This window comes from Melospiza georgiana, chromosome 1 (genome assembly GCF_028018845.1).
Source record: "Melospiza georgiana isolate bMelGeo1 chromosome 1, bMelGeo1.pri, whole genome shotgun sequence".
NCBI lineage: Eukaryota > Metazoa > Chordata > Aves > Passeriformes > Passerellidae > Melospiza > Melospiza georgiana.
Window position 1 is genome coordinate 83,021,220 of NC_080430.1, and position 18,312 is coordinate 83,039,531.

At 39.6% G+C, this 18,312-nt stretch overlaps 1 protein-coding gene across 1 annotated transcript in view; it reads left to right on the forward strand.

Annotated features, from left to right (window-relative positions):
- Positions 1 to 17,340, forward strand: part of DAP (death associated protein) — a 52,723-nt gene extending 35,383 nt beyond the window's left edge. Inside the window, exons 3-4 of the mRNA XM_058024620.1 lie at positions 12,799 to 12,841; positions 14,555 to 17,340. Of these exons, the coding sequence (XP_057880603.1) occupies positions 12,799 to 12,841; positions 14,555 to 14,674 (163 nt within the window). The 3' untranslated portion in view covers positions 14,675 to 17,340. The remainder of the gene's footprint in view (positions 1 to 12,798; positions 12,842 to 14,554) is intronic.
- The last annotated feature ends 972 nt before the right edge of the window (positions 17,341 to 18,312 follow it).

Consider the following 18,312-nt stretch of genomic DNA (forward strand, 5'->3'; position numbering starts at 1 on the left):
CCTGATGCATATTCAGCAGTGCTGCCAAAGGAGAGGATGTTCATTTTTTCTTTCTTTTTTTCCTTCCCCTCCCCCTTTCCCTTTCTTTTCACTTTCTGTTCCCTCTCCTTGTAGTTTCCTTTCCTACTGTACCTCTGCCCAATACTCAAAAAACTCGTGAACCTAGGAGGAATGGGCCCTTCTCTTCTTGCTTTATTCACGGATCAAGTAGCATGATTGCACCGTGTTTCCTCTGAGCTCTGGATTGTGCTACTGTCCCCTCTGTGTTGCCTCAGGAAGTGTTGCTGTTCTCTGTAGCAGAGCTTCACTACAAAACTTGCTATTCTCCCCTAAAGCTCCTGCATGCCTTACTTTCTACTCCTTTTGATGTGCTACGGTTTTGAATGAGGATTGGTGCTGTAAAATTCATGGACCTTTCTTCACAACTGGAAGTCACTAGAAGAGATCCCTCTGATAGGCAAAAATGAAATTAAACTTCAGTTTGCAGCTGGCTATTATGTAGCAGCAATAGCATTGCTGTCATCTGGGTGCCTAGGGTATGTCTCTGTGGGCTTCTTCTGTATGAAGATTTTAAATAAATATGACAGGAGCCCAATACCCTTCTGTCAATTTTAATGTCATAGCAGCAAGTACTCAGAGCAAGAATACACAAGAGAATCTGTCTCCTCTCTTGACAGTGCAGGTTAATAATAGGAATGCCGTGTTGGTTAATGGAAACTTTTTCCATAAATATGGAGGATGAAAATTAGAAAATTATTTGTCCTTTTGATAAATTAAGGACATTCGCTTTACACCTGCTCTTTTTGCCTTTTTTTTTTTTTTTTTGTGGTCACATAAGGAATGGGTAGGCATTTGATGTTAAAGGTGTGTGCAAACTTGTTTGTTGGTCAAAAATTTACATGTATCAATTTATAAAATGTGATCTCAGAATATAATGTCAAAGGAGACTTATAAGTAAATACAAGTACAGTAAATATCTCAGACACTGTTTTGGCTTCTTATATTCTTAGTTTGAGCTTTTTGAGGTCACAGCTATCTGGTTGTTACCAAAAACCTGTTGTAGTGCATGCGTTGGGTTTTTTTCAGCCTCTGTTCAGCGAATACATTTTCACTGAACCACAGCTTTCTGTGTCTGAGCAGCCTCAAACGCAGTCTGGCCTCATGGCTTATTTGCACCTGCCATGAGTAGGTGCTCTGGGAGTCACTCAGAGACTGAGAAGTGACAACAAATGACACCAAAAATACATTATTGCTACTTCTAGCATTGTTGCATTCTGCTGACCTTTGCTATTTTATGTTTTGCAGCTCTCTGCTAAATAAAATATTCAAATAATACCTCTATTTTAATAATACCTAAGTTAAATGAAAACTTTTATTTTTTTGGGGGGGGCTCACTTTTTCAAGATTATCTGTATTGTAGGATATCAAACCAGAATGTACAGCCTTAATGGAATCTGAGGCCTCTCTCAGATACATGCATTTCTGTCAGTATGATTTCTCCCGTGTCTCACGCTCTCCATGAGATGTTTTTCTAATGAAAGCAGGATAACCATCTGAATCCTTCCCTGTGTTCTTTGACTTAGCAGTCCCAGGGCAGTATATTTTCTGTCCTCTTCCTGAGTCTTTGATTAAAAAAAGAGGAAGAACTGTACGATCTACATTGGTGCTGTTGTTCCTCTAAAGTATTTTTAGGACTTCTCGTTGCAAAGGTTTTCAGCTGTGTCTAAGATCATGTGAATCCAGAAGAGTTCAGCTGAGTCAGGCAGTGCATCATCTTACACTCCAGCCTGTAGCAAAATTTGGTTGCTACAGGTTCCAAATTCCTGATGTATTTACATGTGAAGTGATTATGCTGCAAGTTACAGAGATGCTTTCTCAGGAAAGCACTGACTTTGGAAATACATTATCCAAAGTCATCACATCATAGAAAATAAAGAGAGTGGTGATTAACTTGCCACTGTTGCATCGTTAATGTCTTGCCATTAAAAACAACTACAAAAACTACTGGTTTGGGATCAAGTCCTTGGGGGCTAAAAGGCTGTTAGAGAAGGACAGGATCATTACCTCCCCTGTACCCTCTGCCAAAAAAGTACCATTGAAAAATTTCCTCTGGTACTTGTTCGTGCAGATCTTGAGCTCCCTCTAACCACTTGCTTTCATAATGAAAACTCAGCAGGGATGTGTTTTATACTGAACTCTTAAAATAATCAGCATTCCACACATATTTAGCCCTGAGTCCCAGCATATTGAGGAGTCTTAAAGGTGTGAGGGGAAATAAGGAAATATAATCAAATCAAGAGATAAATAATCAAAAATACATTTTTGTAGTAGAAATTGCTCCTATTTACAAAATGTTTCTTCCAAATAGGAAAATTTGAAAAGAATAGGCTATGAGTCACCCCACATTATGAAAAGTTATAAAAAGTAGTGTTTACAAATTGGCTGTGAGTATGATAGATAGTGTAGTTATTGTGACAATTGCTATTTCACTTTTTAATGATCTGAAAATCTGATTGTGGTGTTGTATGTTTTCATTAATCTTCACATGATGTACTGGGTACATTACTACATAAAAGTAAAGATTACCTGAATCATGGGAAATGTGCATTTGCATGTTAATAGGCTTTTACAAAGCATGTTGCAATTCAGTAGTAAATAAAAAGCCGTTAATTAAAATGGTTCTATGTCCAAATATGCACAGAATTACAGAAATAGGTTTTTGAAGCGTACAGAGGAATGGTATTGTTAATTTTGCTAATCCAAACAAATCTAAGCTGATACTTAGATAGGTACACTTTTCAAAGGTGAGTATGGTAATGATTTCTTAAGTCAGTTCCCATTATTATATTGTCATTTGTTATAACATCCAGACAGTGGCCAAAGGTACTGCCACCAGGCAGTTATTTTGGAAAAATGGTGTTCTTGCTGGGGACATCCTTCAGCTGGAAGGACGGAAATGCAGCTTTAGACAGTACTCTAGCCAGAACTGTCCCACCAGGTAGTGGATAAAGTAAAATTAGTAACTTTTAGTGCATCTTCGTTCTTTTCTGTTGTGCTGTGTGTGGAAATGACCAGTATAAAATACTTGTACAAACTGGCAGCATGAAGTACCACTAGTACTGCTGCTGCTTAATAAATGCAAGCTCAGCTGAGACTGTGCATGCATGTTTTATTTTCATTCCTCAGAGAGGCTGATCTATATGTCCCATAGAAGCAAAGTGAAGAAGCAAAGATGTGCACCACAAACAGAAAAAATGTAGTCTAACCTGCTCTGTATGGTAGCAGGTAATTCTGCCAGGTAGTCAGCTGCTATCCTGCGGGTGCTATGGTGCTTCTTTAAGGAAATGAACTGCTTTTGCTGTTACTAAAGCCATTCAAACAAATAGAACACCAAGAAGTGGCAGATCTAAGAGTTTGAACTAGAAAAGTAGCAGTCATTCTTCTTTGATTAACAGAAAAATCACTAGTGGTATTGACATTCAGGAGTTTGTAGTTGCTTTAAAATTTCTACAGCCTATTGAAATGAATGGGTACTACTTTAGTACTATATTCAGATTTAACAACACATTGATCTGTTATCCATTTGAATTGTCATGGCTTCTGTTATCACTTTACAAAGCTAGACATTTATTTCACACGGAGTGAAAGCTTAGTGTCTAAGAACTCCTCTTGACATCCTTCAGATTACAATGCTTTGAATCCCATTGCTGTTGATTTCCTGAAGGTTATTTTCTGTGTATTTTCATGGCACCAAGTCCCAGTCCCGTTGACAGTGGAAGTTTTGCAGATGATTGTAGTAATATCTGATATTGACCTTCCAGATTAAACCCATAAGATTAATATGGAAGGAAGAAACAGCCTGTTCTGGTAGTGTTCAGGGGACTGGATGTTTCTGGATGGAAAGTGATGATGCCTTTCCAGCCACCACCTCTCAGCACAGGCACTGTAATGGTAGTGGAGGAATCGAGTGGTTGCTTCCTCTCAGGGCAGTGGAGGGCAGCTTCTCTGTGGAGAAATTGTAGTTCAACAAGTTCATTTAAATGAAGATGCACCTGTGTCTGAATCCTTTTGAGAGAACTTAGTTCCTTGTCTTGTGTCACAGTAAAAACCTATCTGGGCTAAGTGTATTAGGGACTAGGGGGTTTCTTGCTATTAAAAGTAAGCTGTTAAGTTAAAAACATTTCTTAATTCCGTCTTCTGTTGCTCCTGTGTGAGCTCTGAATATAAAATTGCATATTTAAAGAATGTTCTCTATGTCTGGATGACATGATTTATGACTCCACTTGCCACTGGAGAATAGGGAAAATTGTGTCGATAACTTTGGCAGGGTTTGAACTAAAGCAAGCTTTTGACTAAGAACAGTCAGCTTACACAACCTTCAGCTGGCATCTGATACTACCAGAGCATCTTCATGACCTTCCAACAGCATCCTTTATCATGTTCAGAGCTTCCCCAGGAGTGGCCTATTGAAATGGACAGGAAATTCCTTATGGTCCCTTTTGCCATGGGCAGAGATTTCCTTTGGAGAGCTTCACATAACAGTAGGGTGTGAGTGTAGAATGGAAACCATTCAGAATGAAGAGTGTAAAATTGGGTTGAGAAGGCTTCTCACTACAGTTGTATGGCTGTGGAAGGTGATGTAGTGTTTATGCATGTGCAATGCCTGCACGTTTGACTTCATGTCTGCACTGGTTTTGGGGATAATAACAAATGGTACTGCAATTGCTCAAAGCACTAGGAGAGTGAAAGGTGCACATCTACTGAATGATTAATACTGTGAAACATTGGAAAGCAAGATTCAGGTTATGAACTCTTAACGGGAAAGGTTGGGAAATTTCAGGCCACTGCTGTGTGGCTCTGAGACAAACACAGCTTCACCTGGGCAGAAATGATGAGATTTTCACCTTCTCAGCTTCTATCTTCTTATGTTTTTCTCACTGTACTGACATCCTCTATTCCTGGTACAGCATCAAGCCGTTCTTCCAGTTGCACTCCATCTTTCATCTGCTGAGAGATGGAGGAGTTCAACAGTGCCACAACTGACTCCTACATCTCTGCAGCCAAGACTGCAGTGCAGGCCCATGCTCATGATATTCTCAGCATGGAAGTGCACTGCTGTCATGGGAACGTGCACAGGGATGCACTTCAGCACCTGACAAACACGTGGAAAATTTGGTCTTCTCTCCCTTTTGAACCATGGTCTTTGGTAATTTTGCAAATGCTTGAAGTCTACCCTATTTCCTTCCTTATTTTAGAGTTTCCTTGGAGTTGCATCACCATTTAAGCACTGCTTTCTTCATGTAAGTTTTCACAGCTCTCTTTTTTCCACAGTCAAGTAGTTAAAGATTATTAAGTGGGCTGATGCTGCAGTAGCTGCATGTGAGAAGTTGATCATGGGTGTTCACTAAGAGCTAATGGAGATACTGCAATAACAGGATGGAACCTTTATAAATCAACCAGCAGTTGGAGAATCGCAGACTATTTCTAAATCCTCTGAGTCTATGGAAAAGGTGAAATACTTAAATCTTCATTTTGTTATCAGAAGGCAGCTTGAAAGAGAAATTTATTCTCTGATAGCAATATCATGTATAACAATATAGATAAGAGATGGGATCTCTTTCTTAAATAATTTCTTTTTATGGGTTATACTTGAACTAAAAAGATGAATGGAGAGGCTGGTGAGATTAATCAGGCCATATGCTGCAATGCCTTAATAGTGAATCTTAGAATAGTGAATGTCAATCAGTTGCTATTAAATGTAATGGCCAGTCATTTACCACCTCATTAAAAGATCAGGACACCCGATTTGCTTGTGTGTGAATAGCAAAATAAATAGTAATTATAATTTCCTGATAGGGCATTGCATTCTCTTGGGGTGTGTCAGGGCACAGCCTAAGACACGCAGACAGGAAAGTTGTATCCCAAAGTAGCATCTCTAGGTATGTGTAAGAATTTTGTGTGTATTTGTATATGCACTGTGTTTTGTCAGCATTTGTCATCAAGGGGAAGTACTGCTTTTTACTTGTTTTAGTATTTTCTGCAGCACCTGGATGTTTTTGAGGTTGTTCCCTTCTTCGTCTGCAGGAGACTCTGAGGTTCAACAGTGCCATCCTGTGGATGGTCTTAAAGATCTGAAAGCTTTGGCAGATAAATGACCTCAACACAATAAATAATCGTAGAATATCAGATACTGTATGTCCCAATGCAATCAGCTAAAACATTTCCCTCTGGTAGTCAGTCAGACTAATTATTACTTTTCTGTCCATAAAATTGATAACCTAAACGTATTACAACTAACGGGAAATTATTTCAAGCAAGTTGATGAGCAGGCTTGTTAGTTTTGTTCTGTTGCTGAGAAGTGTGATTTTAATCATCTCAGTGTGGTTTTAATCATCTTAGAATTTGTTTTTGCAGACAATGCCAAAATCAAAGGCAACTCTGTAAATTCAAATAAGCACCCCTGTAATGACATATCTGGACATCTTTAGAGAAGCATTAGATTGAAACTAAGACTAGTTAATGTTCATGTTTCATAACCAGAAAATACAAATTCCCAAACAACCTTGAAGATTAAGGTGAATGATTTGAACAACTGGGCACAATACTTTCAATTGCAGAAATAGAAGGGCAGGTTTAAAGTATGATGTTTTGTTGACTGAAAAGGAAATTCTGCTCAGAATACTTGGGGAACCTGTTCATGGAGTGGATATCATGCTAGGAAAAAAAGTAAAAACCCACAAAACTTGCTCTCATTAGGAAGCAGTTGGGGAATCAATGAGTAACTACAGTTCTTAGTATTTCATCTATAGTTTTCATTTTGCTTGCCGAAGTTAATTGTCAGGAAAGTGAATGGTGTTTATTTGGAAATGAGCAGGGAAATAAAGGCAAGCTGATCAGTGAAAGGTTCTGCTCACTTCTCAAGTCCTTGCTGTTTTGGGGTGCTGGAGGGGCAAGGGTATGCTGTCTGTGTGCTGCCTTTACCTGCAGGGTCAGGGAGCTGGGTGCAGCCCCAGGTGCTGTGCTGGAATCTCTTTGGTTTGCAGGAATTTCTCCTTTGTGTTTTCCCTGCCTGTCACAGTAATTACTCCTTTGCTTTCCACAGCTATAGGCCAACTGTGAGTCACAGTACATGCCAGTGGATGATTTGATTAAAACAAGGAAACATCAAGTCACAAATTCCTGCATTATTCTTGGGTAGTTAAAAATGATGATGTAATTTCTGGTTCCAAAGTCTTTGAAAAACATGTATTTATAGATTCCATATATCTGTTTGCCAGGCTTACTTAAAAGAGCAAAAGGTGATCACCAGTTTTAAGACATACCATTAATTCCCACGAATATGAAAAGATAAATATGAATCATTCCCATTCTTTAATCCTAAATATGAATAATTCCATCTAGAAGATTAGTTTAATGCAGTTTTAATGATTTAACTTTAGTCTAACATATTTTGACAAAAAAAATCATCCAGTCTAATAAAAGCCTTGCATCTATGTAGTTTTGTCCTTTTTAAAGTGGGCTAACCTGTTTTGAATGTTGGCATAGTGGAAATTTTGAGATTGATGCCTTATTTTCAGGAGAGTCTACATTTAAATCTATTTTAAAGGTATCTGCTATTAATAATTTTAAATTTAGTCTTCTGCAAGTGTCACTTTCTACTTGTACTGTAACGAGGTAGATGAGAGCACTATTGCCTACTCCTTTGTATACTGTATGCTAAGAGTTCTTAGCTGTCTCCTTATGTGGGTTCTTTGTCTTTGTGCTCTCTAAACTATTTTTCCATCTATATTTTTGTTCTTGTTCTTCACCTATGGTGTTCCTGGTCTGAATACCATCTTTTAATAGAGGTATACTGTAAGCTACTATTTTTACTATTGCTTTTTCTCATTCTTTCTTTGTCTTGGTACGTTATTTTGATTTTTCTGATCACCAGCGTACATGGGGCACTTACCTTCTCCACTGTGGCTGCAGTGAGACCCACTTCCCATTTTAGGAGCTTTTATGTTTGTGTGGACAGCAGCAATGTTTGGGGGTGTTTCCTGGTTTTGTCAGCTCTGAATGGAGCCCTTTGGTTTGGATTGCACTGTGAGCAGTGTTCACAATCCTTCCTCCAGATTGGATTTGCTCTTCAAACTTCTGCTGGAAGCCAGCATTATATGCATTCCATCCTATCAGGTAAGGGATGCTGTAGGTAATTTGGGTGCACCAAACCCCAGAGTGGCTGCAGGTGTTCATCCCCCCCACAGCAATGTGCTCGGCTTTGTTCTGCATTTGGGCCCGCTGTGAAACAACTGTGAATTTGTGTCATCTCTGTGTGCATACGTGCACAGCCTCTGCACATATGTGCACACCTTCACTGCATTTTTAGAGAGAGATACAGTTAACTGTAAATTTCCCTGTTGAGTTACAAAACTGATTTAGTCAGGATCTCTGTTTTAGTGGAGTTGGATAAATGCTCATCTGCTCTATGTGTGTTCTGTGGCCTCTAGGAGATTTCACAGTGACTCCTGTGTCACTGTGTTTGTCTTTATAGGATGTCTGTCATACTTCAGTTCAACCAATCCCTCTGAGGTGAAGGCACAAGATTTTAGTATTATCAATGCCTCGTTTCATCTAGTTAATGATCTTTGCAAGTTATTTCATCTTTGTGATTTGCCTTCCATGTCAGATAAAGATCCTATTTGAGCTAAGTATTTTGGAATAATAGAAATCTATTCTATTTGAACAGTCAGGAGAAATGAATCCAATAGAGAATCTGATGTTAAACAGGTGCAGCATCGCACATGTAAAATCAGGGTAAGTTCTCTGAACACTTAGATCTTAACAGATGTGTTCTTTTTCTCCATATGTTAGAACAAAATAAGGATTTGCTTTGAAAGTATTGACACAAACACTAACCAGTCTTGGCAAACACAAAACTGTGTTCCTTACACAGTATCAGCTGTGACTATTCATTAACTTTAAATAAATGTGTGCATTAAATAGCTGTAAAGCACGAATATGTATAAACAAAATCAGGTTTTGTCAGAAAATAATTTTTTTTTGCTTTCTTGTTTACTGATGCCTAGACAAAGGAATGCTGCATCTTCAAAACAACATCTGTCAAACCGATTTTCATCAGATTAAGTATATCCTCAGAAAAACCATCACAGCTTACAAAATACTGGAAATGTAGGTTGTGCTTTGTATAAAACACCAATAGAATTTAAAGCACTTAAAAGTGTTGTATAAATATAGCAATGATAGCCTGTGCCTGTTCTCCATTTTTGTTTCTATTTTCAGGAAGTTCTTGGGAAAGATAATGAGCGATGTTGCAACACTGCAATCCCAGTAGATGTCTCAGAGTGCAATTAGAGAGTTATGGTCCTGGCAGCTAATCTGAGTCCACAAAAGCCCATGATTTGGGAGTCTGGCAGTAGAGATTGAATTTATTATGACAAACTTCATCTGTGGAAAGATTTCTCTCATTAGGAATGAAATTAAAGCATGAATCAGTGACTGATTATCCAGGCCTTTCTCTGATCTGTTGAATTCTTCATTAGTACAGATGTGTGATTATATATGCTCTGGCCTGGTTCTGGTTCTATAGATCATCAAAGATAATGAATAATACTAATTTTTTTAAGATTTTTTCTGAAACAATGTAATCTGGTAGAAATGTAAGGAAAGCCAGTGGCTTGACATGGGACATAAATACCAACACACTCAATCATTCCAATTTCTGGCCACCTTTTGGTCCTTTTCCCTGCTACTGGATAATTAATACATGGAAATGAGCTTCCTATTAAGCTGGTGTGTCTCTTGTAGGAGGGAAGCATTTTTCCTGTGTAACAAGTTAAATAGAGAGGTGAAGCCTCATTACTGTGTGCACCTGCAGCTGATCATGGAAACCTGGGGCAGCCAGAGACAAATGCCAGGGTTTCTGCAAGATCTTTGTGGATGGAAGGTAGAGGTGCTTGAGCTGGAAGCTTGGTCAGCATTCCCATTAGTTCTTCCATTTAAAAACTGGAAATCTAGTATGGAGCAGGGGGAGTCCAGTCAGAAAATCCATGAAGATGACAAACAAGGGGGAAAGTCAAGGAGAAAACTGTTCCAGCTGCATCAGGGAGTAGATACCTTTTGCAACTCTAAATTCCTGTTAGGTTGTTGTCTGTGTGTCAGCACTATCCTAGAGTGTCCCACATGAACTCTAAGTGAGGTGTTTTGGTGCTTACCACTCACCTTTGGGAGAGCCTAATCAGTGTCCTGTTTCCAAGGCAGTGTAACTAAAGGCAGTCACAGAACCCACTGCATACAAACAAGGCTGCAAGGTTGTGTTGTGATAGTGTTCAACACAAATGCTTTGTGTCTGAAAAATACAGTTTTTACTAGGAAAATGGTACTGCTGACTTTCATCTTCTTTATAAAGATGTGCTAGCTGCTTTTGAAGTACTACCTGAAGCATATACTTCAGACTGGATTTTAGTTTACCTGAAAATGACAATGATCTTTACAGGATCTTCAGCCTAATTCCTGAGACAAAAGAACGTACAATTAAAATAAATACAAATTAGAATAAATACAGAAATCTGCCAAATAGTCTAACCATATCCAGCTCTATTGTGTACTTGGGAGACTTAACACTTGCAAGTTTGGGCCCTGTGAACATGAATAGCATGACATTTTAACAGGAGGCTGGGGTTTCTAAGCAGATTTTTGTAATTTGCAGTGGTAAAAGATGTTTTTGAAATGACCATTATGCAAGAGATTCCTTCTGATTGTCATTTTTGGCCAAAGCCATAGAACATTGAACTTGTTTTTAAAGTAAGAATTATGAACTCCACAGCAGGTAATACAGTGTGGTAGTTGAAGAACAGCTCATGGCACATTCAGCAAATACAGGCTCTGCTGGGGAAATGTTGATTTGAATTTCATGCATCATCCAAGCATAATGAACATTGAAAGGTCATGTTAAGAATATTAAAAAAAAAAATCCATCTGATTTGACTTTTTCACCATCCAGTATTGTTAATAATATAATGTCAAGCAAAAAACAGTTTCTCTGAGTGTGACTAAAGCCAGATTCCATGTATAGTTGAAAAATAAATTATCATACTTTTTTTTTCATTTACTGTTCATTTCCTTTATAATGTCATGGTGTAAATGTGTGAATTGTACCTTGAGCCACTGCAGTACATCTGTATTTTCTCAGTCAGAGTTATTTCTTTGAGTTTGTTACTCAGCATCCAGTAAGTCTCATGCAGACTGTAGCATACTAATTGGCTCAGTATAATTAGAATGAAATGGAAGTGTTTTGCTATTGATCTTTGCTTGTTATTAGCTTGTACTGACAGAAAATTGGATAGAAAAAGTCTAATACAGCTATTAAAATGTTATTTCTCATGGCAGGAAATATCATTGTTATTCTTCCATGGAAGTATTTTAGAGCAGAACTCTTTTCCTTTCTCCTTTTTTTCTAACCTTGTCTTTCTGACTTTTTAAAAATGTCTAGGAGGGATTCTGAGCCTTGTTAAATAACCAGGCTGTTCAGAGACTGAGCAGCAATACCATCACTTAAACAGGGCTCAGGCAATATTTATGAGTTCATTATAACTAGTCTAATACTGTGCTGCTTGTTATCTTAACTTCACACAACATCATGTTAATAAATTTTTACAAGCTGTGTAGTTGTAAAGTGCATCATAGTAATCATTATCATTCCTCTAATAAGTCATTTGATTTGTGTGTGCCTTGTGTTGTTCCAGCCCTGTGAGCTGTAACATCTCAGGGTAGAACCCTTCTTGTGGTCCCGGTTAATGGAGCTGCTCTGAGTTCTCAGTTACAGGTGTTCTCAGGGCAGGGACACCTTCAGCTCCCCACTCTGCTTCCCTCTGCAGTGCCTCAGCTTACCTGGATTTCTTACAGGAGAATTACCCCTGCTGTGGAGATTTTCTGGAGCTCCAGGCCCCAGCCCTTCTGCAGACTCCATGCAGATGTGTGGTTTTACCTGCCCCAGAGGCACTGAGGTTGCTGTGTCTGTAATTCAGACTCTGGCAGTGCCAGCAGGGCGAGCAGTTGGATGTGGCTGTGCTGTAGCCTCCAGGTAGAGGTGGTCACTTCAGGAGATCAGGGAAACCAATGGCTTGTGCTGACCCAGGGAAACCAATGGCTTGTGCTGACCAAGCTACAGAGAACTCTGGCTGTGGAGAGTCTGTTCCTGTTGGTGTGGGTGGAGGGGCTGCAAATGAGAAACCAGGAAAGGCTTTGCTTTATGTTTTCAATATCTGTTTGATTGCAGACATGTTTCTTTTTATTGTAATAGACTACCTGCTTGAAAATCTGTGATTTAAAGTGCAGTCTGTTGCTCTTTCTGAGGCTCAGAATCCTCATTTTTTCGATTGACAGATGTAAACTTGAAATTCCTTTTATTCTCTAACACAGCAATGACTTCAGTCCAGCTACAGTTTCAATTGTGCAGTACAAATACACTGTGTCTAAAGTACTGCTGGCAGTTTATGTAAAAAATTTGAGGATTAAGAAACCAGCGCAAACAAAGACTCAGCTTTAAGAAGCAATATTGTTGGACTAGCCTCTTCTGTCACAATCATTGTGAAGTAATAGCAGCAAAAACCTAAAGGTCTGGTTTTGGCTGCAGTAAGTACTACTAAGGCAATAGTCATTTGAAGAGAAAATTTGTCTTGTCTGTTTGAAAAATTAATCAGTTTCCAAAAACGCCACATTTCTTTTTTGCACTGTATGTGTGATTTCATTTTTACCTTCTAAATAAGTGATACAAATAATCTCTCTTATTTTTTTCAGCCCACCTAAGCCAGCGGTGTTCATCTCCGGTGTCATTGCTAGGGTAAGATTATCAGTAAATTTCTCTCAGCCATAGCAAAATTACTGTAAGCTTTTCAGAATTACCTCCAATCAGAGCAAAATTAATCTTTTTCATACCCCTTCCTCTTTTGTGAGAGGAGGCTTTGTGTTTTCTATATTCATGTAAGGCCCTTTGAGCATTCTTTCTGGGTTTGTGTGAAATTGAAATTATTCATTGAAATTATTTCCACCGTTTTTCTTTGAATTTTAGCACTTTAAGTTTATTGGATCATCCTTTTATATCTAAGCTAGATATTACTGTATTCATTTCCTTTGGAGGCAGCTGCATATTAAACTGCTGCTGTAGCTTGATCTGTGATGAGGAGCAACCCTCCTGCCTGTGAGGTTACATGCTTGAAGATTGAGTGTTTCAGCTGCCATATGTGCCTTGAGGTACTTGGGATTTAGGGTGCTATTCCCTGGACTTTAGGAGCAGGCAGGACCTGTAAATCCTTAGTATTAACTAGCCATTAATCATGTGATCAGTAATTCCTGCATTGTGGCAGGGTTTTATCATGGCTTTGTGTGGTGGCTACCTTACATCACTGGGGGTTGCAGTGTGCTTTACTGTGAGATGCTGTGCTTGTGTCAGATCCCATAGGAAGGAGTGAGCTGATGCCATTTTCCTTGGCCCATAAGGAATGGGCAGTTGGCAGCATCGGGGGAGGGAAGGCGGAAAATGTCAGGTCTGAGGAAAGCAGATCTTTGAACACTGGAAGCAAGTTGGAGAAGAGTAAAAATTACCAAATGTAACAAGTTAACAAAGTGATTAAAATGAAACCAAAACAAAACAGTGTATGGTTGTTGCCCTGTGAGCCAGTGGAATGCCCAGAGCTTCTGGCATATGATGTTTGTCCCCCTTTCTGAAGAGGGAAGTTGTGTCCCCCTTCACTATTGTCCCCTTGTGGCTGAGCACTGATATATTTGTTTCCTGTTGCTTTTTGAAAGCCCCACAGGACTGAGCCTAGAAATGGCAATGGTAAGTAGGTGACATATGGGTTACACCTGGACTGAGGCTGCCCAGCAGCAGCACCTGAGAGCCAACACTAGCAGACCTGGTTAAAAGAGCATGTGAAACTTCAAAGCCAGCCATCCCTAAGATTTGAGTCATAAGTAGTTTTAGATCCTGCTTTCTTCCTAAAGAAACTGGCTTTGTTTAGTTTGGGAAAGAGAAGGCCTTGGGTGACTTAACTGCATCCCTCAGGATGGAGTCCTGAACAACCTGGTCTAGTGGAGGGCGTCCCTGCCCATGGCATTGATGTTGGAACTGGATGATCTTTAAGATTGCTTCCAACCCAGGCCATTCCACAACTCTGATACCTGCAGCAGGCTTTTTGTGCAGGTATTTTTCATGCTGCCTTAACTTACTTTTAAAACAGTCTATTCTTTCTAGTGGCTTCTTTGAAACCAAACACATCTGAAGATAGGAATATTTAGATTTTTTTCCCCTGGGGTCACATTAAGATACCTTATTATTGGATAGTGTGTGTAACTGGAAGAAGTGAAGCTTGCATAAGAAAAATTTTGAAGTTGGCTAGTAAGAATAAAAACATAGAATGTGTAAAGGGGGACCTCAAAGTGACATGCAACACTGTTTTTCATCTGATCTTCACAGTTTTTAGAATTTACATCAATTTGAACTGGAAAGTACACTTTTAAGATTCCTTAAACTTTTCCTGCTGTGTTCTTCAAACAGGGTGATAAGGACTTCCCTCCAGCTGCAGCTCAGGTGGCTCATCAGAAGCCACATCCTTCTGTGGAGAAGCTTCCCCACCCTCAGCACGTCAAACAGCACATCCACCAGCCGCGCAAGTGAGCTCCCACCAGGACCTCTGCCAGCCTGCTTCACTGAATGTGTGCAAGAGAAGACAAAAACCCTCTAGTAGCCACACTGTCAAGTCTGTAAAATTGACATCTAAAATAAAATGCTGTTTCTTTTACTTTAATTCTCAAGGGTTAATAAGAATGAAGACATTGTTCAGTTGTTATCCCAGATGGAAAATTCTGTATTGGGTATTTGCTGATCAGGGGTGCTTTTTTATAAGATTTTCTTATTGCCAAGATAAAAACTTCAGTATGAATAATATGATTAATCAGCTTAAAATCTGTACTTTTAGTTGTGGACTCAGAGTAGCAGATAGTTAATGTAGTTTTTATGCTAAGCCAGTGAGGAAGAGCAGCCCTTTTGTACTGGTACCTTTACTGTCTGGAGGGAGTTTGTTGGGTGTGTTGAGACAGAAGTCGGTGGTTGTCTTGATTTTGTAGAACCCTTGCAGCCTTCAGTGTCCTCAGTGTTCCACCCCAGTGCCCTCTGGATTCAGCCAGGGAGATGATGGCAGGGCCCCCATACATTCTCAAGTGGGCAGAGATGCAGCTGAATCTTCTTTACACCCCTTTGCACTCACACAGTCTTGCTGAGATTTTTCCCTCTGGTGGTCTGTGGGAATGGAGAGGAGAGAGAAATCAGAATTACAAGAAGACTGCTGCTGTAGACAGCTCATTTGTAATCTCATGGGTCTCACTGGGGGCTGTATTTTTGAGGTGATTATTTCACATTCCAATAGCAAGCTAAAGGAGTTAATGACCCTCCATGTTGAACTTATAATAAGTTGGTGAAAAATCAGTTTCCTTTTTTTAATTTAGAATTTGAGATCACCTTTTGAAACTAAGAGGTACCATTAGTAAATATGTTTATGATCCAATCTCTTTTGTACATCGTTTTTTTTCCTAGTCTTCTTATTCTGAAATACAGTAGTGATATGAGGGAGTAAAAAGAAAGTTATTTCCAAACGGAGCAATCAGTTTATTTTTGCCAGATAATCAAATCATTTAATTTCTCAGTTCAAAATCACTTAGCTCTGTCATTTTCCTTCCATAACTCACCTCTGTAAAAAACAGGAAAAAAGTTTTATACATTCTACCTATTTTAAAGTGTCCTTCTGTTTTTAACTGACTATAAATACAATACAGCCTTTGGTTTATAAAGCCTCCAGGTTTATAAAGTTTCTAATGATGTCAGAAAAGTGGGAGCTAATGTTGCAGCCATTCACCTGGCAAATCACTGAAATGGTAAGGTCACTTGGGGCTTTAGCAGTTCATTTGTGGTTAAAAAACTGTGTGGAAAGTTTAGAAATTATTATTTTTTAAACATTCTGTAGATTTAATAATTATTTCCTGAGCAGCTGATTTTAAACAACAGCAACCAAATAATGGGAAATATGGCCCATTTCACAAGTGGAACAACTCACTTTGTCTAGGTGCAAGGGACCTGACATTTCCATCTCTTTGTAGGCTTGAAATGGAAATGATGTTTTACAAATTATATGCACGGACATACTTATTCTAAACCCAAGGAAAGATCTACAATCTACATATGCAGTGCTTATTTTCAATTTGATTGGAAACCATACTTGCCCTAAGGAACGAGTGTTGTTTGTAAGAATTATTCTGTATTAGAGTATGCGTAACTTTTCAAATCTGCTGTCTGTGTCTGATGTCGGTGCAGCAGAGGCCTTGTTTGTAGCTGCTTGTGAGTGTACAGGTGATTCACACCTGAGCAGCTCATTCATGAGGGCAGCATGGCTGAGCCTCTTGGGCTGTGTGCAGGAGAGGATTTGCTGGCAGGAATGTTTGCAGGCAGGGCACAGGAGGTGGTTGGTGGTGCCGCCGCAGCTGTCCGAGGGCTGTGTCAGCGATGGAGCAGAGCAGAGCGTCACCGTCACCTCAAGTACCTGCTGGCTCAGGGGAGCTGGGTGGGATCCAGCTCTGCCTCCTGCTGTGCCTGCATCTGGAGCAGTGCCTGGAGCCCGGTGCAGTCAGGAGGGTCAGCAGAGCTTAGGCATGGCACCATTGCCCAAAGGGAAGAGTTTCAGGGTGAGCTGGATCGCTCCTGGCTCCACTGACTGCTGTGGGAAACTAAACCTCAGCGTGGAGGCACACGGTGAGGTGGGGCTGGGTACCTCTGCTCCATGCCTTGTAATAGATAAAAACAGCTTTGAAAGCCACACCACATCTCCATTCTGACAGTAAGTTAGGAGCATGGATGCTTTCAAATTGCAAACTACTGCTCCTGTTTATTTATGCAATATATACAGCATATATAGATAATACCTGATTTTTGTCTTTGATTACTTAGATAGATATGTAAGTTTGTACAATGAGGTATGGCTCTTAAGATAGCTTTAGTGGCTTTTAGAGCACAGAAATTCCTATATGATTAGAAAATGTCTCTGTATGAAAGCTATATATTGTTGGGAGGTATCCATGTTTATACATAGATGTCCTTACCAAAGCATTACCTTTTCCAAAATAATCATAACTGGTGAACTGGATTTCTTACTGATGGTTATTGATACTTTTAAAATATGTTGCAATAGCATATAAGCATAGGAGATGTTCAGATGTTACCTTGAAATATCTGCAAAAGAAATTTGCTGTAATTGTCAATGTGGCAATAATGCAACAATAAAGCATGAAGTTGTATATTGGGCTCTTTTTTCTCTGTAAGTGCAATGTAAATCAGCAGGGTGCAGCTTTGTGGCATTTATGGGATTTTATTACAGATTGCTGCATGACTAATCAACATTTTATAGATAGTGAAATTTATTATGAAGTTTTATGACACAGTGGATGCGCTGTTTTGAATAGTCCAGTCTCATGTAAAATAAAAAGTAGATGCCACCAGCTAGAATGGGAGTTGCTGTTTTCCACTATGAAATTGGAGATGCTCACTCAGCCCCTGTGAAGCTGGAGAATCTAACCCTGGTAACAAACCAGGATGGTAAAGGAAACTAAATGTAACATTTTTCACTGCTTTGCAAGTTCTAGTCTTTCAGAAAAAGCAAGTATTGTAATCAGAAGAGGTGGCAAGCTTTTCATAAAGCTGCAGTTTACACAGTGCAGGCCATAACCCAAGTGATTTGCTGAAGAATATGGAGAAGTTGCTGAGTGTTTCTGGGCCCTTTCTGATACTTTGGGCATCCCGTGTTTAGTGCATGTGTGGTGTGCATGTAATGCAGCAAATGGTGTGGTACAGTGCAGAGGTGGTGGCTGCTGCCCTGGGACTAGTGCAGCATTGCATCCTCAGGCCCTGCACTCACATGGTCATAGAATGTTTAGGTTGGAAAAACCCTAAAGTCATTGAGTCCAAGCATTAACCAGCGCTGCCAAGTCCACCACTAAACCATGTCCCCAGGAGCCACCTCCATACATCTTCTAAATATCTCTGGGGTGGTGACTTAACCACTTCCCTGGGCAGCCTGTTCTAAAGCTTGAAACCATTTTGGCAAAGAAAGTTTTCCTCATATCCAATCTAAATCTCCCCTGAGGCCCTTTCCTCTTACATTGTCACTTGTTACCTTGGAGAAGAGGCCAACCCCGCCTTGCTACAACCTCCTTACAGGCAGTTGTAATGAGCAATAGGGTCTCTTGTCAGCCTCCTTTTCGTGCTACACT